Here is a 25254-nt window from a genome sequence, read left to right as displayed (position 1 = left end):
TAAAACCAGTAAAAATAGTCCTGGCCTTTGAAATCCTGCTGGTTTATTTAACCTGGCTTTGCTCCTGAAGAAAGAGAGCCTGCAATTTTGAACATCCTGTGGCAGTGAGGCAGAGCGTGCCAGCCATCAAATTCTAGTTGTTCATTCCACTGACTGGAAAAATACTTGCCATTTTATTTCTTTTATAGGGCCACATTTGAGCAAGCAACATTTATAGAGATGACTTACCTAATTAGGTTCAAAGAGTGATTTGCTATCTCAGCAATAGTTTTTAAATGTACAAATCTAGACAGAGAGGCATTTTGTAAACAGGTGTGAATGACACTGCTCCATCAAGCATTAAATTGGAGCTGCTCCTGGAAAATTGTATCACTTGTGCATTTAAGTTCCCAATGTTTTGCCAACTGCAGTGTTTTCACACCCAATATTTTTTGTGGTATACAGCCAATGATATTTAAGCAAAATCTTTCACCCTTCTAATAGTGGCATGAAACAGCCTCCTGTGTGCTTCTCATATTTCTGAAGAGATCATAATTATCTCTGAGGAGTACCTCAGCCTTTGAAACAGGGCTACAAAGCAGTTAATGACTGAGGGAAAACACCTGATACTTGCGGGCAGTTTTGCATTTCCAAAGGAGCAACAGCTGTGAAAAGAGGAAACCATTTTGCCTCCTGACAGCTCTGTGGTATTTGCACTAATTTGTGCTGGGGATGTGACCACCAGCCCCTGGAGAGCACCTGGATGGCCACTCCCCTCAGCCTTCACCTGTGAGGGTAACGTGCCCCACGCCTAGCTGGGGGGGAAGTTTTGCTCTTCACGCGTTTTCCCTCACACTCGGGGTGTGACTTTCACGCTGTAGTAGGAGAAAGTGTCTCAGTAAGACAAGAACAGCGCATCCTACCGGCTCCCGACCGTGCTGGCTGGGGATGGTCCGCGGTGCCCTCAGCCTCCCGGCCAGGAGGATAAAAATAACACAGAAAATGGACAGCAAGAGCTAAATACACACCAATTGTTCACACAGTTTTCAAACTAATGTCTGAAAGACCTGTATTCTTAAAGTAAAACGTGATTTTTATTTCTGTTTTATTAGAAACATCACACAGAGAGGTAGAGCCTTTCACAAGCACATGTGAGCGCGTTTCTCCCTGGAGAGTTAGTTTCTCTGGCTATACACTGTTAGGACCTTTGGCAGAGCCAAGCAGAGCTGCTGAGAGGGGCACACACAGCACAGGGGAGCAAACGGCAGCAGGGCTCTGGCAGGGAAAGGGCAAGTCAAGGTTAGCTAGGAAATTGAGGTTTTCTAGGATTACAGTAAAATGAAGAGCAAAAAACGCATGGCTCTGGACTTGGGTTTCTTCCATGACAGTTTTCAGCACCTTTTGTGTCTTGCTGTAAAGCAAGGGAAGAAAAATAAAAAATACATATGAGGAAACAATCACAAAATGTGAAAGCATATAAATTATATTCTAGACCTGTGGGATGGTGTATGATTTACATTGAAGACTTCTCAGCCTGGAGGAGACTATCTTGACTGAGTTTTACTTACGTGTGAACTGAAATTATTTAATCATTCTTGCAATACAAATGCAAGGTCAAGAAGGGAGAGAAATTTGGGTATGAAAAAGAATAACACAACAAAGGAAACCTGAAGGACTTGATTCTGCTCCTTTTCACTGATTGCTGCAAAAATCATACATCAAGTTCACAACTTAAAAAATTTGCTTATAATCTGCAATTGGCACCTTCAGGAAAATATTCTGGCCCAATATTTTGACTCAGCTTCATCTACACAAGGAACTATGTAGCATATGCTCTTGTGAGGGTGTGTAGAAGACTAGTTTTTAAACAGACACACAAGCTTTTTATCTATGCCCCAAGTTAGACAAAGCCTAGCACCTATAGCCCCTTGTCCAATCACAGAAATGGGCAAAAATCACTCTAGCCAAAGATCCTTCTCCTTGAGCACTGAAATGAAAGGGAGCAGCAATTTAGATGCTCTATTTTCATTCAGCAACTTCTTCTCTTTTTGATCTGAGGATAGGGACAGTTGAACAAAATTTTCCTTCAGAACACATCAATTGATTGCACAAAGCTTGCATATATTGTCAAGTGGCTGGATAGTGCATGGATAATATAAAATTCTCACTGCAGCCTCTAACACACCTCCCATGAATTCTAGTGGTACAACGAATCCAATGAAGTCTGCTGCAAAGGTCCATGATATAAAACAAAAGATGAAAAACTTGCCTGGATGAAATAATAGAGAGATTTTCCATATTTCCTCTTGAATTCACTCTTAATTTTCAGCATGTCAACCTCACAGCGGGATACCATGATCCTGATCAGGACCTTGTCCCGGGTTCCCTTGCCCTACAAGCAGACACACATTTAGAACTGCAATAGCTGAAATGTGTAACAAACCACTGTTAGGTACAGCAAACTACAGGCAACTGAGATGAGCAATAAAAGATATAATGAATTAAATCTTCTAACTAAGGTCATTATTATGATCCAGGAATTTGAGCATGAATGTACCTTTCTCATCAGCAGTGTTTAACCAACTTGCAGTCACAAATTTAGCTTAGAGTGTAAGCAGCAGTTTTGGTTCATCAGGTCTTCCTGGTATTGCCTAATGCCTGTCACCAGGTGTTTCTCTTTCATCCTTTTTCTTCACAAAATGTTTTGAGGCAAATTTAATGTCTTACTTTGGCATTCAATAAACAGATTTTTCTGCTATCTGCTCTTGGTTACATGCAAAAGATTTGCTAATGACAATCAACTGATCTAATAAAGATCTTTATTATGAGACCCTTTCCTACATTTCCCTATACCAGATGAATCTGAATAGATAATCCAGGCTCATAACTGTTAAAGAATACTTTTGAACAATATTAGGTAATTGTTAATTTATTTACATGCCAGTCACATTTCATATGAACAGAAGTGCCTAAGGAATCCAATTTGATGAAACAATGATGACAAAAAAAATAGTAGCAGGAAAAAACAGTCTTTCCTACCTTCATGGAATCATACAGTCTATCTGCAAAATACAGCTGCTTGTTCTGAATGCACTGGACTGAAGAGAGAAACAAGGATAGTTAAATATCCTGCCCATACACAGAATAGCAGGACACAGAATATTGCAGCCATTTTTAAAGATATGATAAGTAGTCAAAATAAGGTTTTCAGAAAAGTTCCTCCAAAAAGAGGCCACAGAGAAAATATTTTCACCTGACTTGCTACTTAGAAGTTGTTTGGTTTAGCTTGCGATTGAACCACAAACGCTCACATTCTGAGAAAGCGTTTCCTTCCATGGAAATTGTATCATTTCAGAATTGCATAATTTCTGAATGTTAGGCCTCCTCCATACCTCCCAATTCATTGTTCCACTTCTACAAGCAATCTCTCTTCTGGAAACACTCCTTGTATGCTAATCCACCAGAAGCCTCCTTTTCAAGGCTGAGCTCTGTTTATACTCCATTTGCATTACACAGCTCTCAGTTCACCCTTAGTCTGAAACAGATTTTCCCCTTAAAGAACTCCCTCTTAAACACAGTGACATCCTTGTCATCTTCATCTCATGGCACAGTACCAGCCTTACACCCTGCCTCCCTATTTCAGAGAATTCAGTGTCAAGTCAAATCAACTCTTCAATTAGCTCCTATCACCCCTCACTGCCTGCCTGTTTTCTCTCACACACACAGCTGTTTTCTCTCCAGCTTATGTGGATACCGAACAGTTTCAACCTTTTTGTTTGCTTGGGGAAACAAACATTAAGCTTCTCTATCAAATAAAAGTATAACTAACAGCAGATCACAACACACATGCATTTTCATTTTAACTGGAAAGAAAAGTTTGTTTTGCAGAGAGCAGAAATAAGCTGCTTCTCACTTTCTGCAATATCCTAAAATACACCATTGGATCCAACAATACCAGCACATCCAGATAATTTCTCATCCAGCAAGGTGAATCTGGGCCCTGAGTGCTGAAAATATCCTATATAAAGACAGTCTTCAGGGTAACTTACCAAGATTAAGAAAGGCATTTTCCAAATCTCCCTTAACCTCCTTCTTGATGCTCTCCAACATATCATATGGGCTGTAGCTCTTGTACCTGTCAAACACTAGCACAGAAAAGAAAGCAGGTGAAACCAAAACCAGACCAAGAACTGGCAGAACTAACCACCCAAAGCATGAACACTGACACAGGAATATAGATTAATAAATACTTATGCAAGTCCTGAGAATTTCATCTTAAATACAAGCGTAAGTTTGTCAGCTAAAGGTCCCATGTCATGGCCTTTTTGTTTTCCTTGAACACCTCCATAATCTGGTAAAATCCCATCTTAATTCTGTACTGGTATTTTTTGAAACAACAAAACCCTGAAGTCTTCAAATGGCTTTTCTCATGTGCTGCTTACAGCAGTATCAGAGCTGTTTTTGAGCCTTCACTCACAGATTTAAACACGTGATATAGCTAAGCTACCCTGGGACAGAGGTAAAAACTAAAGGACTTTTCAAGGTCTTCTGCAACCATGTTTTCCAGGCTTGCAACATCTTTGTTTTCAGTGCATGTTGCATAGAATTGAGCATTATTACACCTGTGTAAAAAAGAGCTGTACACACAAAATGTGAGATCAACACATCTGCAGAAATAACTAGATTAAAAAAAAAAATTAACACCTTGGACATGGATTAAGATTTATGAGATATCCTATGTTTTTTGACTGCCTTTCACAATAATTTCAATCATATCTGGGACAAAATAGTTACTATTTTATTATAACTTTCTCTTATAGGAAAAAAAAATCTGTTTCTTGAATAGTACCTTTCTGCAGGTGAGGAACACTTCTTTCAGTCATAATGTTGATCCACTTGGGGACATCAGTTCCCTTTCTTTTCACACCAGCATCATAGAGGTCCTGGGGTTAGAGAAAAAAGGAAAATCACAAAAATCAGGAGTTGCACAAGAAGCCATTGCAGATGTATACACTTTCCTTACTGGAAAAATAAGCACTACTGGAACTGTGTCTGTGGGAGAAACACAAGGACAAGCAGTTGGGCAGGTCACCAGGACAACATTTAAGGACCTAATCTGAAACTAAGACTAATTACTTTGTATTCATCTCTGTCTCCAGCTTTACTCTGTATTTAGCTCTGTTTACCTCAGCAGAACTGCTCTTGACAGACTCAATGTAATAAACAAGCATTAGCAGCCACTAAGTTCATTGCAACGGACGTGTTTCCTTTTGTTAAAGGCTCTTTCTCTTCATGGGTCTAAAAGAAATACGAGAGAGCTTCTGTATAGAGGGTAAGCAGCCTGTGAAAATGGATAACTGAAGGTATCAGGATTGCAAGTGGCAGATTCATTGACACAGCAAACATTACTGGCAGGGCAGTCTGGAATACACACACCTACTTCACAAATGCTCTCCACTCCCACAGTACTTTTATGTTCAATATCCCCAAAAGCCTGACCAGCTGGAGGTATTTCATGGTCATTACCAGCACTTACCCTGGCATCTTGGTCAATCAGCTCGTAATCAATCACAGAGGTATCTTCACACCTTTTGCCCTTCAAACAAGGTAAGAGTATTTTAGAAAGGTTTCATAGAAAGTTAGCAGTTTGCTATGTGCATATTCCATTATTTTTCTTTAACCTGAATTTGCTAAATGAGTAACTGTATGCTCCACCGCCATTATGAAGCTGATGTTATGAATGCTGCATTTCTGTTAAAATACTTTGCCCCTCATTTTCATTTCATTTGAATATTTTTTCCCCCCAAAGGTCAGTGAAAACACAGGGGAACTCAAGAGTGTATTAGACACCCAATTGTTTCACTGGCAGCCACCACTCAGACACATTAGGGAAAGTGGAAAACTGTGAACAGCCCTACCTTGGCCAGGGCAACCATTAGCTTGCGGAAGTCACCAGAGGTGTCTGATATGATGTCCTTTTCCAGTTCTGTCTTGTACACTAGAAAACAAAGAGTTCTTTTCAGGCAAAGGGTGTCTTACAAATACTGCTTTACAAGAAAAAGGGCTGCTAATTACTGTGTTTTATGCACATAAACGAACAGCTACAGTCTACTGAGTCATGTGTAGAGGACAATGAAAACCAGCCCACGCTTGCCTACATCAAACCCAGCATTGCTACCAGCTAGTCATGAGTTCCTTGCAATCAGTCTGTCATGGAAAGCCTATAAAAAAAAACTTAATTTAGACACAACTTGTATTAGTAGCAAATATCCTTCAATCTGTTTGCTACCAAGCAACAAGATGAAATGATACAAACCACACCAATATCCAGAACACCACTACAAAATGGCAGAGAACCAAAGCAGATTTGGATAAGCTTTCTAATAATAAAATTCACACTGAGGGGAATTTATCCAAGTAACATAGTGTGAAAGACACAGTACCTGAAAACTTGCAAAGTAAACTTACTTTCCCTGTAGACTCTGTTGATTTCACTGAGCTCCTGATTTGTTCGGGAGCAGATGATTTCAATGAGTGTATCTTCATCAGTTCCCAGCCCCTGCAACACGCACATGACTCAAGGAGCTAGCAATGAACAGGAAGGCTTCAATGGTTTAAAAACATCTTACAGACACCTCCTCTCCCCCACTCTAAGCCAGTTCAGGGATATTTTTTGCCAATTGCTCCTGAGAAACAACAGATGGAACACTTCTGGTGGCTTAGAGATCCTGTAGATGTTATGCGCATCTGCTCCAAGTGTCTAATGGCGGCCTTCTCACCAGCATAACTGGATAAGTTCAACTTATCATGGCCTGTGTGATTTTTTTTCTATCCACTGGGAGCACAGGAAGAAAATCCAATCTTATCCTCCTGTTAGGATACTGTTGCTTAAGTCCATCTGTAACAGATTGTCATTTTGCATGTGGCAAAAATAGGCATAGCTTCCACAGGATTTCAAGAGGAGCAACATCCTGGGAAAATGTCTCACGCTGAAGTCTTGAACGTGTGGAAAATGGAGGCCATTATGTGGCAAAGTACCCTTTGGGTAAAAAAAAGGAGTAAACCCAAGTAATTTTATTAAAATGGCTTAAAGCTAAGAGAACTAGGAGAGCTTTCCACACAATGGCTCTAATAAGCATTAGAGAAGAATGGGAAGAATGAAGAAGAAGGGGAAGAAATGAAGGCTAGCAACATATATGATTGTCTAAACATTTTTGAAATATTTCCAAGAATGTATAAGAGAAAAATAATTAACACCTCGATAACTTTGCTTTACTCAACTCTGATGCCGAAGTCATAGTTTGTAATGCTCTATCGAGCCAAACTTATGCTCAGGCAAATTCAGAGCATTGAGAGGTGCTTTGTTAATTCAGACCAGGTGCTTGGGAGCTGGGAAGAGCAACCTATGGAGAGCATAGAATATTCTACATTTGTGGCTACTCTGACACAAATTGCTTGGTCTTTAATACCAAACCCCAAACTAGTCTGAGTCACAATAAATTATGGTTTGGCCATACCTGGAGAGGGCAGCATCTGATTACTCAAACAAGGCATTTGGTCCACCTTTGAGGAGTTACCATCTCCATAGTGGGTTGGTTGTTTTTTTGGTTGTGGGTGTTGAGGGGGGGTTGGGGGGGGGGGGGGGGTGTGTTAGCGTGTGTTTATGCAGCAGAGGTGGTGGTTTTGTTTTCTTCTTTGTTTATTAACTCCTCATTAATCATCTGGAGAAATTAATTAATTGGTTTTATTGACATGTTCTAAATTTCAGACATATCATTGTACCTGTCTTTAACTCTTAAAAAAAAAATTAACCTGAACAAGAACATCCAGAATGTAACTGATGATTATAACTACAATTTCCCACACCCTAGTTTGCTTAAAAAGGTGAATGTACTGGCACGAGCATGTCTCAAGTCTTGTTTCAGTGGCCTGCGGAGCAGATATTTCTTTCTCCAAAGACTGCTTTTGATGCCCCATTTTTCTCATGTTCTACACAGGGGCAGGTCTAGTATAGATGTTCCTTCAAGATCAGTGATGTGACCTAGTAACTGGAAACTACTGTATTAGCCTATAAATGCCAGCAGAGGATCTGATGGCTCCTGCTAACAGCTGCTCTTTTAATGGTTTCTCATTCTATGAAGTTGTGCATTGTTTTTAATAGCAGTCAGCAAAGCAGCCAGGCAGAGCAGCCTGCCTGTTACTCCTGAGCTGACAAGAATGACTTTTTCCTTAAGGAGAGGATTTAATTAAGAGTTTAAAAACCACAGAGTTCCAGAATTTCTCTCATTTTGGATGCAGCTGGATATTTAAACTGTAGCACTAAAAAAATTAATAATCAGTTTGAAAACGGTGGCCTTGGATATGAAGTCCATATTCTTTCTTGAGACAGCAACATCAGATCAACGATGTTAAATTTCAAAGCTTATTTACCTTCATGGCAGCTTTCAACTCAGAGGCATCATACTGTGCTGGTGTCTTCAGCAAGCCCAAGATCACTGCCTCCAAATGACCTGAGAGAGCAGATTTGAGCGCTGCAGAAAGTTCCTGTAAAATAGATGGGACAACGGAAGAAAAGAAATTAAAGCTCACTTCTGATCTCCAGAGCATTTAACCTGCAGGGCTTTAAGTCCCCAAGCCTGTTGCAGTGTTTCTTACACAACTGACAAGAAAACAGAAACATAAAGAGCTTTCCTGCTGTGAAAGCCTAAGAAAGAAATTAGGGCAAAGGAATTTTTTTCTAATCCTCTGAAAAGAAGAAGAAATGCACCAGTGTCTGACAAAGTGCTGGGAAGCACGGTGCAGACAACCTGAACAGCTTCACTCCAGTCCTGAAGCCCTGATGCTTTGCTGGAGCTAATAAGCACAGATGGATCTGAGTTTGACTCCCTGTGGTCAGTGCTTCTCCATCATATTCCCACAGTTTTCCCAGCAGCACTGTATTATTTGTGGTTTTCCTCTTATCCCAGCCATTTACTAGCTAAGACATTGGAAAATTGACTGCACACTTACTCCACTGTAAGGCCCAGTTCCCAAACAGCCATCTGAGGACATAAAAAATCATCCCTGAGCACTGAAAAATTATGTCTGTCTTCAAGGCAACTATCACAAGATTGTAGCTGAAATATCTCTTGTTAATTGCCAGTCAACCCTAGAAAGAAACAGTCAGGGATGTTCACTGCAGAGGATGCAAACCTGCACCAGAGTCAGAGCACGTGTCCTCTTACGGGTTTCAGATGCAACTTGAATTATGCTAATTATCAGCTTCCTGTAGTGTACATTACAAAGTTGAAATCCCTGGGATTAAGTCTGGGGTTCACATAGATCCATGTATTCCCTACGGTGGAGTTAAATCTGTAACATTCAGAAGGGAATTGCTGCATTTCAGTTGCTGGTTTCTCACTAACAATTAGTGAGCTGGAGAGGCAGGGGAAAAGGGGGTAGAGAAAGCGACCTTTGCTGAATCGCAGAGAAGTTTGTGACAGAGAGATAATGAGCCAAGGCATTTAGTTGATTTCCAGAGTCACCCACTTAATCCAGGGCACTAATTTATGCTAATACTGTATGCACTTACTGCATGGATTGACCAAGGGAGGGAAAGGAGTTTGGGTCATCTGGCTGCTTTAGTCTGAGAAACATTTTAGTACAACCACTCAATTTGGGATACAATGCTCCAGCCTTTATTTGTGTGAAAACGGGTTCTTCAGAACTGCTACAGGAATCTCTGTAATAAATTTTAGGGAAGAAGTTGCCCAGAGAAGTTGTGGCTGCCTTATCCCTGGAAGTATTTAAAAGGCCAGGCTGGATGGGGCTTTGAGCAACCTGATCTAGAAGAAGGTGTACATCTTGGGCATCTAAGTTCCCTTCCAACCTAAACTGAGAGTTTTCATCAGACACCACTCATCCCAAAGGAATGAAAAGAGAGCCAGACTATGTGACATTCAAAATTTATGATCTATTGATAGATCTTGCAACACACAAAGCAAGCAGCCTAGTACAGCACAACACATTGCCAACAAAATCTGCACAACTGCTGGCAAAGAAAATCATGAGACACTATCCCTAGAAGATATACCTACGTGTCTTTTCATATCCCACTTCCTCCTCTCTTGCCTCCTCACACATTTATCTCTCTGAGTGGTTTCTACTGCACATTTCCATTGTTTACACAACTGTTTTATTCTTTGGCACTTGTTAAACTTCTGATAAATTCAGTTTGTTCTTGGGTTGCAGCAAAGAAAAAACGTGAGAGAGAAACAGAAGAAAAAAGTTGCAGATTTTCTTGACTGTGCATTTCTGCGGTCATGCAGAACATTAACAAAGCTTTAAGTGACACATTTCATGACTGGGGTCCATTTATGTGCAGGCTCTCCCAGTGTCCCCGGGGCAGGATGGTGGGGTGAAGACGTAGTCACACATGCACGCATCCAACCTGGCCATGCCTCTGCTTATGCCTCTATCAGTCATGCATAAAAGCTGGTGAACTTCCAAAATTTAACTCTACATTTACATTTGGTTTCAGATGAGCATTCTGGGATGCTACTGGAGGACTACCATTTGGGGTCTGGCAAACCTGGAAGAGATACATTCATCATAATCTAAACTCTATAAGTTTCCTCTTTTTCATGGGCATGAAACTTCAAATATAATACGATTCTCAAAACTTCAAAAGAGAAGAGCTCTTGCCTCCCAGACAGCAAGACTTATTTTGCAGAATTCTGCACACATTTTACAGATTTCTCTCCATCAGTAGATCAGTACCTAAGGTATTTCTGACAGGATAGTGTTTAATTACAGTTCAACTCACTACATCACTATTCCGTAGCTGCAGTGCTCATAGCACAACTGACTGCAGTCCTTTCTCAGCTAAGCCAGCTCTCTGAACACAAACAGAACACTTCCCTTACGCTGAGTTGTCTTAACAAACAGAAATCCAACCCCCCCACAAATAAACCAACCAAAAGGGGGGAAAAAAAAAAAAAAAAATCAATCCCATAAAGCATCTCTCTTTCATTTTGTCTTTCAAATGGAGGCACTTCATGCCAGTGACTTCTCAATATTTTTAGCACATTTCACCAGGGAATCCTGTGGATCCTACTGTGATTTCTGAAGGTGCTAGGAAAGCACCATCTCAAACAGATTTCAGTCCCAGTTGTGCATATTCAACACATTTCAAAGTTCTGCCAGTCCTAAACTGTGACAGCATGGACAAAGCAATGCATCTTTAGTTTCAGTGAAAAGATAAACCCTGAAAAATCTAATTGTCCACAGGAAAAATATTCAATAATTAGTATTTCTTCATATTTTACTACCTTTTTGGTTCTTCTCTGATAGGCAAAGGCAATGTCCTGCCTCTGTTCATTGCTGCGGTTTGTCAGGATGTTGATGATGGTGACCTCATCCACACCTACAAAGACACAAGACAGACAGTCAGAGAAGCTTTCTTGTTACTGTTCTTGTATCAGGATGTTCCCCAGCACTCCAAACACAGCACATGTGCTGTCCAGAGCAGAGCTCAGCAGCTCTCACTAGCAAGTGTTTATCTTATCCTGGCCCTGGAGGAAGTGCCACCAATTAGAGCCCAGACTTCTGACGGGATGCAGATCTTTGTACACACCTCAAAGTCTAGTTTGTGACCAGCTTTGCTACTCTGTCTTGTGCTTCACTTGTGTCTCTGTGCACTTGTGTTCAGGCACCCAGAATTCTGCAAAAAGTTTCTCAAGAACACAGACTTTAAAACTTGTACTTACTAAAGCCTCTCCTGTCATTTTAGTGTTTTCAATTAAGGCTTCTTAATAAAGCAGTTATATTTTCCATTTAACACATTTTATCTATCTATCACTTCAAACATAGAAATGGGAAAATAAACCAGTATATTTAATTCAGTATGTTTCAGAGGCTCAGAAGACAGAAGGAATTTTGACACTGGAAGAATTAAGTATGCTACTTCTTTTTGGAATCACTGGAAGATCCATGCTGAGCTGTAACTGGCATGCCTAGAGGATGTGGGTGCTCAGACTCCCAGCTTATCTTTTAAGTAAGTGAACTGCATATCAGTAAAAGCTTCGTTTTAAGGGAATCATTTCAAATCCATGCACTTCAATGCAACTGTCAGCTTTTGAAGCAAACAGGTGGCTCTAATCCTAGAGGTCAGAACAAGCCCAGAGCTTCACCTCAGTTCTCTCTGTTTAATAGAAGTATTATGAATAGATTTTTACACACTTGCACACACATCAGCATAAAAGATGATTTCTTGATAAAAAACCCCAGAAAGTAAGGACTGGATCAGCAGGTACTTAGCAGGACTCAGATCCCTGCCAGAATCCAGCTACATTTATTTTCCCTATTACCCAACTGAAACAAAGAACTGCAACAGATATTATAAAAACGAATCATATAAAGTAGGAATCTTGCAAAAGACCTTTTAGCCCCTAGCTACAGAATCTAAAATTATAAGTCAAATCCAAAAATCCTTCCCCTTTCTTCACCACATTTTTCATTATGAAATACTACACTTGGTAGCCTCGTGTCCTTAGCTTGTGCTGAGGCAGACCTACATCAGTGCTCTTATTCACACAAGCTTGGCCTGCAAATGATGCCAAAAGGCCCTGGAAAGCATCATGTGTCTAAGTTACATACTCTAGGTTGAAAACTGACTGCACATTTCAGCCATAATCTACTCCTGCACATTTTAAAGTGTTCCCACATTATAAAAGAAAACAAATTCTCCCTGTCCAGAAATGGCCACACACAGACATTGAGCCTTTCAGCTGTTGCAGGCCCACAGCACAAGCCAACGTCTTAAGCTTTTTAATAAATTCTGAATTGAAACCATTCTTGGCATTCAAAAAAGCAAATGACATTTTCAAGCTGCATCACAATCGCTATAGATTAGAAGCCCACAAATGACTGACTGCATCCAAGTTTCTTATGCATATGCTATGGCAATATGAAGTTAACTCATTGCTCTGGCATGCAGTGGAAAGTAAGTGCTTGTACTTCATTCACACTTGGGAATCACGCTGCATGCACAGGATGCTGACTCACAGCTGCTGAGGTGGGGCAGAGCAGGACAGCAGCTCCAACACTTTGCTGTTTGCTAAAGTCTCTGAAGTTTTAAGGCAATGAAAGAGAGTTTATTTCCAAATTTATTCTGGCTAGGCAGATTTTATCCCTGCATTTCTATCAATAGGGAATAGAAAGAAAATTCTGCCTAATAACAGCTTTTCTTGTGAAAGAGGCAATGTGTGGCATTAGTAAGATCACAGTGTTGGAGCTCAATCAGCAAAAATGGGGAAACGAACACAAATGGGGTTAAAGGCAAAAATTTAGATAAAAAAAGACCATAATTTCAGCTCTTCTATTTTGCTTAGCAAGGGTTCACCAAACTCAAACTGTGTTGCAATGAGATATTTCTTTAGTGATAGTTTTAATATTTGGAATATGAGTGATGCAATTCGGTGCATTTCAGGCACTGCCCTCTCTCAGCAGCAAGCCAGCAGACATCCTCTAAAAACTTTTATTTCATAATCTTAAAAGCCCTGTCAAAAGGTACAGGCATGTTGTATATACTACATAAACAGGAGACCCTTCTGTAAGATTGAATTGACTGGTTTACATATCATCATTGTTTTACCAGTTTCTGGATATAATAAATTTATTACAGGTCTATGTTCTAAGCCCTTTCCTACAACAAACCTGTGCCTGAATTCTGCCAGCCATGGAATAAAATAGTATCCCATGAGACCTCAATAAAAGGTTGCAAGTAACAACTATTCACAGCCTAGCCTGAAAAAATTATTTAACAAGTACTTCAGACACACAAAGTCTCAACGCTAGGAAATAACTCTAAAACAGAAAAGGGACACTTCAGCAATCATCTTTGCTACAAAAAAAAAGAAAAGGAAATCTAACATAAGCTCTGTTAGTGCCCCTCTAGATAGTTTCTTCTGTTTAGGTTCGTGTACGTCAGCTCATCTATACACAGGGCACAACAGAGCATTATAAAGAAATTAAACAGCTTCTTGTATGCAGCAAAAAGCCAGCATTTACAAAGGACATGCCAAGGCACTGGGTGAATTTGCTGCAGAAACGCTAAACAGCATAAAAATGAAACATAGCCATGGCATTTATACCAAAAGGAACAAGCCACAACTGTAACAAGTTATTTGCATTACGCAACCTCTAGGTTGACAATTGCTAACTACAAACTGCTTTTATATGATCTGGAGTCATTTTTGCACATTTCCCTTCCTAGGCTGGTGGATACATATAAATTCCCTGCATCTAATTCAGCTCCACTCAAAGCCCTGAAAAGGACTGGACAATGTATTTGTGCAGTGTAGTTTTTGCAGGTAGATCTATGCCCAAATAAACACATCACAGTATTTTCCAGAGGTCCCCACAGATGAACAGATGGCTTAGCAACCTCTCAGGAATTAGTCTGAAGAGTGTGCATGAATGCTGAAATATTTAGATATTACATAGAGCAGAACAGTCAGACACTCTGCCCTAGATCTTTTCCCTAAACCAGATATACTGCTGCTGTTTAGGCAGTAAAATAAGTTTTAGCCATTTTATACCCAGTCACTAAAATGGAGATTCATAAGTCTGATTCCAGGAGTTTCCATTACTGAGATACAGCTGGATAATAATTTATATGGTAACTCTCCCAGACTGGCCTGCCCTGATGGCAAACACCAGGCTTCAGGCACTGTTTACATAAGGTATAGCCAGAGATAAGATTCCATGAGATATCATTTCCATAGCACTGCTATAGTTTCCAATATATTGGAAATACTGTTCTGGTGAGTGTGAAATGCAGGCCCATCATAGCATGTACAGACCTTGATTTTCAGCACAAAGAAAGCCCAGGGGTTCAGATACCAGGAGTCCTTTATCCTGTAGAGAGTAAAGCCCCCCAAATGATTCCTATGTGCCTGAGGTTTTTTAAAATTTTCAACCACAAACCAGTTTGCATGTATATTTATAGCTTATCTCTCTTGCTGTCTTAAAATGAACAAGTCATATTCCTCTTCACCATTCTGTGATAACTTACATTGTTTATTTCTACTTTTCACATACAATGCAAACTAATTGCTAGAGAAATAGTAATACTTCCTAGGAAAATGGTAGCTGCTGTGGATATAGACAGTTTGTTCATTAAGAGTGCTATATTTTTAGTTCAAAAATTACTTAGATATTTCCCAAAATTATTTTAAAACTTGCAGGTAGCTCTTTACGTCACTGTTCATAAAAAAAAAAAAAAGATTCTTGTCTGAATGAGTCAGAATTTTCATTTGAGGAAAAACCCCACATATATTTGAGAGAGCTCAGATTTTAGCAAATTTTCTGAATTAGCAGATGAAAATATCCTATTAGAAAACATTCTAAGTGCAAGGAAACAGTATCTGGAAGAAGGGTCGTAACACTCTACTTCTTAATTTTCCACAATACTTCTTTTGTGGGGTTCTTTAGGGTGGTAGGCCCAGTATCAAAACAATAAAGAGATTTCCCCTTTAAAGCCACCTTCCCAAAATAAGTCCTAGATAACAAACTAATAAGCAGAGAGAAGCTCAATCCTATGAACAGGTCCATGAGTAGGTTCCCTATTATTCACTCAGAGAGCTGAAAATCATTTCTCTAATGAAATGTTCCCATGTATCTTAACTACACTGCTTATCTTCGCTGGGAGAAAGTGGAAAGACAACAAGAGCTTGACTTTCCTGACTGGGAAAGTTTTCGTAATGCCTAGGATATTGCAATTTTCATTTGCAATAATTAGCAGCTTGAGAGTTCAAATGTGTACGTTTGTACCCATCCTGAGAATCTGATGGTGTATTTGACATGTTTAGATTTGCCCTATAATCAGAGCTGCAAAAAATTCTGAAGTCTAGATAAAACTCTACACATACACAAAGCATCTGCTGCCAAACCTGATGATATATATACACCTCTCTCACCAGAATTTTTTTTTTTTAAATCCAAACCATAAATGATTCAAAATTAGAACTGAACCCACTTTAATAAGGAATGTCTGCAGTTAAATAAAGAAATCTTGTGAAAGGAAGCTGTGCGCTTGTTAGGGAGGGGAAATATTTTACATTTTATAGCAAGTCAAACATGTGCTTTGCTGGCACTGATGGAAGACTTAGCATTTCTTTCTGATGAGAAATTGTTTGGCTTTTCAATTTCTCTCTCTCCTGACATGAAGGCAAAAGACTTGCCAGTTCCAGCTATGCTCAGCTGTTGCTCCTCTGGCCTAAGCAAGTGTGGAAAGTGTGGCACTCCCTGTCCCAGGACTAGGACAGGATCACAGCCCCAGGAGTACCACCAAGGCATTACTTCAGAGCTGTAGTTCACACTCCCTGCTCTCCTAATGGTTTCAATATACCAGAGGGAACCCTATCCAAGAGCCTGGCTCAGAGAAGCTCTCACATTGCCCCTGAAATACTGCAAATTCATTTCTAGTTTCTAGGACCTTCTTTGACCCCAAATTAATACAAGATACATGAGCATTTAGTTCAAAACGCAGGAGAAAAATGTTCAAACCACCCCTACGCAGCTCTCTGGAGAGCTGAAAGGAAGAAGAAATGTCCAATCCAACTATCCAGTAGAAACCCATGATTCAGAGCCCAGTCCTAAATCATTGCCAAAGGAGCTGACACTTCATTCTTAAGTGGCAGAAAAGAAGTAGAATTTGAAGTATTGATGAGTCAAGAGAGAAAAAGTGGACACTTTAGTGATAATCTCAACAACTCGTGGCTACAAACTTAAAAGCATATTCAAAGCATGCACTTAAATCTAATGGTCAAGATCTCATCAGTGCTGTCTGAGAAATCCAACACCACCTAAAGTAGGTATCCTTGAGTAAGGATATCAAAATGTCGGTCTTGAGACACAGTTTTGTTTCGTTTTTTGCAAGCCAGCCTTCTATCTTACAATAGAATGGAAGCCCCTGTTGCTCACCTTTGGTCTTGATGGCTGTTTCGAGGGCCGCAGCATCCCGGTCAGCATCAAAGTTTGAGTAGGCCTTCACGGTGGCATAGGCACTTGGAGGGAGAGAATGCTGGAAGGAAAAGAACAAAAAGAACTTCAGAGTTAAATTGTGTAATTGCTGCAGTTAATCAAACACATGACTCTCGGTTGCCTGGTATTTAGCCCAATGTTTAAATGCAAGAACTACCATCAGGTATCTGTGAAAATGCAATTCTACAAAGAGCCACTGAACTCTGTTCTCCTCGTTTATTGTCCAGAAATCCATTCACAGCCATGCTTATTATAACACAGAATATATACAAATAGATATATTTATTGCAGCAAGAACCTAACACCTTCCAAGTTTACTCACTAAACTTCAGTATTCTAAAATCTGGAGTTTTCTGGCTAGATCTGAAGGAAAATGACTGCAGGAAACTAATTCCAAGAAAGTTAAAGTCTACAGTGTTTTCGATGTGAAGCCAATATTTTACTTTTGATTATAGGCTACAGATAAAAAAAAAAAAAAAGAACGAAATTGAAGATTAACAATGATAAAGTTAGAAAAAGTTTTGTGCACAAATCTCATGGATTTTAAAGATAACACAAAAAATCCATTTAAGCCTATAGTTCTAGAAAGCAGAAGTTACTCATAATCTTTTGAGACTCTTGGCCTGCAGATCCTTGCTTTAAGCAGCATGAGGCTTGCAAAACCAAATGACATTTCAAATTACCTCTGCTGAGAGTAAGAGGACTTGCAGGTAAATTCACTTAGTAAACAGATGCACCGTTTTCCAATTTACCAGATTTTATCAGCTGTTTATTATGACCGTCTCTTGAGGATTATAGCTGCAAACAGTGAGTGACCAGAACAGAGAATCAACCCAGCTGCTCCAGTTTAAGCTAACAGCTTGTTATCACCTCCCAGGGAAAGGTTAAACTAAACCACAGATTTTCGTACAAGTAGGTGGGCAATATTTACAAATCCCACTCTGCTGAGTTCAATTTAGAAACCTAAACCTCTGGCAGAGAGGTAGAGCTACAACCACCTGAAATTTCCACAGCCATTTCCTAAGTGGATGAACAACTAAGCCTTCTTGGAAAAGATCTCCAGAAACTTTTGTTCCCATTTCTAACTCCAAAAGAAAGCTGGGTTCATGAACAGGACTAAGCTATCCTAATATCCCTGGAAAATACTTTTACATGCAAATTTTTAAGAGGACAACTTTTAACTAAAAAGTTCCATGCTTTCTGACTAATTTTGACTCTATCCCTGTAGAGGTCACGCTGTTCTGTACAGATTCCTGTGGCAACTACCCCAGTGCCTTCTGGAAACATTCTGTTTTATGCTGTGGAGATGGGAAGTCAGAAAAGCACCAATAAACTGAATAATTTTCTTTTGTCTCTTATCACCAGCTCAGTCCAGCAAAGTGGCCCCAGTTTGGCCCAGAGCCACACCACAAAACACAGCCTGTCCTTTTAGCGGATCGAGTTGGCAATCGAAACAGTAAATGGAGACATGCAAAGCAGCCTTACAGAAATCTGTGTGCCTGAAAGATTCCTAAACCAGGCATCCATCATCCTGGGACACTACTCATTAACCAGCACTCTGGATAATCTGAAGCAAGTCACCTGGTGACCTTAGCAGAGTTGGATACCTCTCCTTCCACCCACCTCTAAGTATTTTCTGAGTAATTTGGATGGAGTATTTTACTGTAAAGATGATACCATACACTAACAAAATACAGAGCATATTTGCAATTTGGTGGCCATTTTTCCTCTGTCCCTCCACCCAAGGCATGTATCAAGTCAGACTCAGCTTCCCTGACACCTGACAGGTCTTATCAGGGTGCTTGCCTATGAAAAACAGCCATTTAAATTCCAAGCTATTCAATTACTCTGGTACACTAGTAGGTGTACCTAGTAGTAGGACTGTATGTTTTCAGACAAGAGAGCTTTCTAACTGACTTTCCATTTAGTTCAGGATAAAACTCTTTACAGTGTGGCAGTAGAAGTCCAGCTGATGGGCAACTTCACCACCCATCTGGGCCAAACTAAAGCAGAGAAATTGGTCTTTTCCCCATGCATTTACCGTGTTTCAGAGGTCCTCCAACTGGTTTACTTCCTCTGAGCTTGACAAATTTAATCCTGTTGGTAAACACGAGGGAGAAGCAAATACCACCAACAGCTGAAGCAAATATCACTAACAGCTGAAGAGGCTTAATTTAACCTAAAAACACCAGGACCCTTTCACAGGCTCTACACCTGAGTATTCCAAGAATCTTTTCTGCACTCTTGTGGAGAGATGCAGAAACTGGGAGCACAGATCAACCTCAGCTCAACTCCATCCTCTCCTGGAAGGAAGGAAGGCTGAGGCAATCATCTCCTTCACCTTTGCTCAAATCAGCTGCTGTACCACTGATGCAGAGCACAGGACAGCACTGGGCTCAGCCACAACCATTTTATACCCTTAATGTTAAAAAATTTTTAAGAGAAAAATGGGTGGTCCAAGTACTGTGTTTAACATCAGTTCATTTGCTGAATTATTGCTTAGAGGAACTGATCTAATGCTGTAGAGCTACACAGGCCAACTACTCAGTAATTCTGGCTTCCAACTTACAGCACAAACCAGCTGCCTGATCCTTCTTACACTCTGCAGCAGGATTCCTGATGGAAATGCTGCCATGGAAAAGTATTCAAATCTGACTTTTGCAACTACTTGCAAGCATCAGGAAAGAAACATTTCTGCCCTTGGGAACAGATTGCTTAAATATTATTCCAAAAGTAATTCTCCATTGAAACACACAACCATGAAAAACAAAGACTGGACTGCTTTTGCACTACCAAAGCCAGTTTTCCCACTTACCTACAGTGCACTGGCCAGTTCTTTGCAACAGCTCTTTCACAAGCATTGTCTGCTATAAGTAATTTCGCCACACGTTACAAAAATTGCCCAAACATTTGCTTGTAGGGAGCTCAGATCTGGAGCTACCAGCTCTAAGATTTATATGTGTAGCAATTTCATTAGCAACGTGGTGAAATAATGCAAGGATAGGATTCACTTCCTCTTCAGTGACAATCACAAAACCATAAATTCATGGCATGATATGCTGATACCACACTGGTAATATACCATCTAACTGCAACTTAAGAAATCAAACAAAGACTGTGGCTTTCTGGTATTTCAATAAAACTATAAACCAATTGCAGATGTGGTGAAAAATACACAATCAAAACCAAAACAAAAAAAGAGAAAATAAGTTTTTTCAAGAACTAGTTTGGTTTTGGTGATAACCATTACAGGAATTAGATCCCCAATATTTTTGTTCTCATAATGTTCTCCATTTTTAACTAAAAAAAAAATAAATTCAGAGGGTATAATCAAAACTGAATATATTTTCATCTTCTGTTCTCATCCTTAACTCACTTGTTCCTTTGGCAGAAAGGGACATAGATGCAAACCAGCCATTGTTTGCCCTGTGATCTCTTTGATAAGGCCCAGCAGGAGGATACTGCTAGTGCTGCTGGCCAGTTAGAAGAACTCTCATTAAATCATGTAACTGTCCTATGGCTTACAGCTGGTTTGTGGATGAAAACTGATCACTGCTGATTAGTTTTTTAGCCAATAAAAGTTCAAGACCTGTGGAATCTTGTAAACTGTACAGATCAGTACAATTGTTGGTGCAGAGTCCTGTAAAAGGAACGAGATGAGACATTTAAGTAAAACAAACTTTTCTTGTTTAGATAACAATACTTACATCTCCTTCAAGGGTGAGCTTGCTTAAGATTTCATGAACAGTGGACATCTTGAAAGAATGCTGGAAGGAGAGAAAAAAAAGCCAAAGTTGATTTAAATATATTTACAGTTACATCAGTGTGTTACACCAGTCTTGAAACACTGCAGCACTTCAAGTGACACAGTCAAATGGATCTGCTAATACCAAGCAGGAAAGGTTTGAGAGTTTCCAAGTCACACCACCATTAATAATGCAACAGCAAGAGGTCTTCATTCCATTGTACAATAAAAATTCCTTAAACAAGCATTTCTTATGCATTTTAAATACTTAAACAGGAATTGGAGAATCTCTGCCTCAGAAGCAGAGCCTAAGCTGACAACTCAGTACCAGGAAAATTATTCACAAACATATAGCTTGGTCCAGCTCAAAGTCAAAGAACAGCAACAAGTAGTAGCATTTAAACCAGATGCCCAATTCCTCGAGTACTCAGCAAATGCAGTGGAACTATTTCTTTTCATGCAGACATTTTACAAAGCCATAGTAACTGTTCAATTTATAACCCTGGAATGCTGGGTCTTGTGGTTTTGTTCTAGCTCCCCAGAACAAACACCACTTAATAACACAATTATCAGAGATGAGGTAATAAGGACTATCTTAAAATGGTAGCTCCAAAAATAAGAGCCATTGTGGCAAGTTAATCAATATCAATGCTCCATTGTCAGGACCTGGATAACAAGTTGCTTGTATATGTAAAAAAATAGGGAAAATCCCAACCCTCAGATCGATTATACATGTTGCAGAAATGAACATTGATGTGATAAGCTTGTGTTACAATACTTCACCTTTTTTAAACGCTTGTTTCTGGTCAGGGAGTTTGCCAGAGCTGTATGACTGTTATAGTGAGAGTCTCTCAATCAAGGAAAGCTTTTCCAAAGGTTGTAAGCCAGGGACAATATTTAAAAGGCTTGATGCATTCCCAAAACCCTGCTCTCAAATTTCTCTATGGAAAGGACAGACGCTGCCACTCACATCCTGTCACCCAGGATGGCATCTGCAGCAAACATCATTTGCTGTTAAAATGAAAGCTTTTTTCCCCAGGACCTCTACAATTCAGCTGCAGAGAGCATTACCAAACCAGGAAAAGAGCTGGCTTCAGGAGAGGGGAAAGGGCAGCAGCACCTCAAAACCAGTGACATTCCACTAATTGATAAGTGAGACTGAGACCAAAATTGCCCTGTTTTCAGCTGGGTGCCACACCCTTCATTTCCACACTGTCACCGGTTCCCCATTCCAGTTCCTTGGCTCCACGCCCTCCTAGACAACTCCCAGCTATTGTGTGGCCAGTCGTGGCTATGTCCTTTCAACTGGTTTTCAGATGGTTTTTAATCCTCCATCAGCCACTCTGCTGACGGGATGGGGGCTTCCTCAGTACCAGCCACCCCGGCCAATTTCCCAGACAAACCAAACTCCTCTCCACTCAACGAAACCAGAACCAGAAAGAAGTTTGAAATAGTTTATTAATGATGGTGATCTGGTTAAAACTCTAGAAAAGGTGTTCATTTTTAAATTTTAGCTCCTGAAAGAGAAAAACAAAGAAATCTTTACTTTTGGAAAAAATAGCTAGTGCTATAACAATAAAACGCAGCAGCACAATTACAGTATTTTTGTAGAGTAACTGCTGTTACCTCACCTTTCCTCAGAGTACAGGAAGAGAACCTTCCATCTTCTGAAACAATCTAGGTGTAAGTAACAAAAGCAACTTTACTTCAAGCAAAAATTAAGATTCCAGGGGAGAAAAGTAAGACAGAAAACAAAAATGACAGTCATGCACTGATATATTTGAGAATTTTTTTTTTTTTCAGAGGAAAAATCCAACCCAGGCCTTTAAAGACAGGTTGCAGAAGTTGTAATAAGCTGCTACCTGCTGTTGGCACTATTAATCATGCTGGTTAGAGGAAATTGATATATTCCTGAGTTATAAAGTTCTTAATGTTTACACTTAATAAAATGAAGAGCCTATCTGTGAGACCTTTGTACTCTAACAGTATTTCAACCACTACCGAAGATGAGCAACTGAATTCCTTTAGCCTTGCCCGTCACAAAGAAAATAACCAGCGAGAGCTGAAGCAAGCAGCTTCAAAGTAAAGAAAGCAGCATAACCTTTCACATTAAAAAAAAAATTATCACTGAACAGCTTTTTGCAAGACTACTGTTTCTAAATCAATTAAAATCCACACTGAATCAGGTTTGTTGGAACAAAACACTTGATCAGAGTCCAGGAACAGAACTAACACACCCTCACATAGAGCTGCAACTCCAGGTTCATATCACCAGCACACAACAATGCTATAGCAACTGACTACCCATCAAAGCAAGCTGGCAAAAGAAAAAAATGGGAGTTCTTGCAAGAATCTTTGCAGAGAAAGATTTTTTTTAATCCAGAGAACAAACACAGCTCTTGTCACACCCTGCTCTGTAAAGCACTCTTATTTGAGAACAGACTCTCACTGTTCTCCAATGGACTGATTTTATCTGATGCAGTTTTGACAAGTTCTGGATGGGTTTAAACATGTAAACAGAAAATACTTGCACTAGCCTGTTCTTCCTTACACTGGGAAGGAATCAAGTTTTACCTTCCAGCTGTAAACTAATACTTCAATACCTTAAGGCAAGTCTCTACAACCAATTTCCAAATGCACATTACACAATCCTGAATCACATTATTCTGCTAAAAGAGATGGTGTGTTTTGACCTCAACCTTCCCAGAAAGCACTGGTTTGCAGGTCTGTTATTATACTGGCCCAGTCTCGATTCACCAACTTATACCCATAACTGTTTAGTAACAGAAGAATGTGTGCTTAAAAGCAGCCCCGTATCATGATTCCCAGGGCCAGCTCACACACATTATGGAAAAAACCCCTGTGTTCCATGGAAAAGTTTCAGGTATGCACAAACAACTACATTGCTCAATAAGCAGAGTTAGCATTTTAAGAAGCACTTATTATACTAAGCAGAGATCTGAACAAAGGGTGTTCCCAGACATCCGAGCCAAGGAAACGGCATCCCCAGAATGAGAGAATGGAAACTCTTCCACTTGAAGCATATTTGTGTCCAAAAACTAGGGCAAGCCTGTTAACAGAGGAGATGAGGGAGAGGGAGGAAGACCTGCAGTATCTGCTGTAAATGAAACAAGGCCTCAAAATCGTTCATTTATATACAATGCTAAGCAGGAGTACAAATAGGCCAGCTTGTATCTCCTCAAACCACCCAACGAGGTTTAGCACATAAATTAAAGCCACTATTTGGAGCAAAAAGAAAACCAATCATCTTTAAAGAAAAGAATTTCAAAACCCATTAAACCACACTACCACAAACATGCTTGAACCATTCTCTTCCACAGATTGCTAATAACCCAGGAAGTTCCATTCCAGGAAGATACTCTGCACATACAAAATTAAGGACTTTTGTTTCTTCAAATTCAAATTATCCTCACTTTTGAGACTTTACAGGAAAACCTGCTGGGTTTGGGGTTTTTTTTTTGTTCATCAAGGCAATCTACACCGAATGTTAGCCAATGGAAACTGTACTCACTAGGGCTGCTTATCACAACCAGCTCTACCAACAGAAGGCACACACAGGGATGAATCACTCAAGAGCGCAGAGGTTCCAAAAGTCTTTCATTCTTGACCTTGATACATGAGGGTCTGCACCTCTGTGCAGATACAGCATTTGAATATGAACATAAGAATTAATGTTAAACAGAAGTTGCCATGTATAAACAAACACATAACTCACTTCTGCATGACTATCCTGAAATCATTTCACTTCTCTTTCAGTTAAAATACCTGGCAACATTCCTCTATCCTACCTCCCTCCCCTCCTCACTCGAGGAGGAAGTGGTGTCCGAGCTGACTCACAACCCAAAAGGCAGCAGCAGGATCTCCGCAGGGTGAGGGGCAGAGCCACGCCCAAGCCCGGCTGTGCGAGCAAGGAGGCGCACAGGGCTCCGTGGCGGATCGCGGGGGAGCGCAAAGGCAACGCCCGGGGGGGGGGGCTGCCCACCCGGCACTGCCCTGCAGGGCTTTCCTGCTGTCCGTGCCAGCTGCTGCATCTGTAGCGGCTCCGGCAGCCGCGGCCGCTCCCTGGGCGAGAAGGGAAGGAAAACGAAGGAGCCGCTGCCTCCGGCGGGCTCTGGGCTCCACCGTGTCTGCAGGAGCAATTCCAGCTTCGCTCCATCTCAGTGAACACCGCCTTCAGCGAGCCTGCTGGCGGCACAGCTTCTCTGCAAGCCTCCGCGCCGAGAAGCGAATTTACAATACCGTGGTCAACCCAGCTGAGCCTTTGTATACCCTAACGACGAGAAGAAGCGACTATCTGGGGAAGTTTGACGAAGTTTGGGACCGGTTCTTCTTTCCTGAGCGCCGCCACCACACCCACTGTTGCTGCGGGGCCCACAAAGCTTCCTCGCCCACAGCCCCACCGTCCCAGCGTGGAACCGAGCACAGAAAAGTAACGGGCGGGCAGGGCCGGAAAAAGAGAAGCCGGGCGCGGGTGCGGGAGGGCG

At 40.6% G+C, this 25254-nt stretch overlaps 1 protein-coding gene across 1 annotated transcript; it reads right to left on the bottom strand.

Annotated features, from left to right (window-relative positions):
• Positions 1–1049: 1049 nt before the first annotated feature.
• On the bottom strand, positions 1050–20819 carry ANXA2 (annexin A2). Its single transcript, XM_008637857.2, has 12 exons — positions 20712–20819; positions 16945–17044; positions 11289–11383; positions 8410–8523; positions 6448–6538; positions 5898–5977; positions 5516–5575; positions 4829–4922; positions 4029–4124; positions 3019–3077; positions 2249–2371; positions 1050–1390 (listed from the first exon to the last, which is right to left on the bottom strand). Exons 1-12 carry the CDS (start codon positions 20757–20759, stop codon positions 1280–1282), a joined length of 1071 nt encoding a protein of 356 aa, XP_008636079.1. The 5' UTR covers positions 20760–20819; the 3' UTR covers positions 1050–1279.
• Positions 20820–25254: the final 4435 nt, after the last annotated feature.

This window comes from Corvus brachyrhynchos, unplaced genomic scaffold (genome assembly GCF_000691975.1).
Source record: "Corvus brachyrhynchos isolate BGI_N302 unplaced genomic scaffold, ASM69197v1 scaffold200, whole genome shotgun sequence".
Classification (NCBI taxonomy): Eukaryota; Metazoa; Chordata; class Aves; order Passeriformes; family Corvidae; genus Corvus; species Corvus brachyrhynchos.
This window is presented reverse-complemented; position numbering and strand designations above follow the sequence as displayed.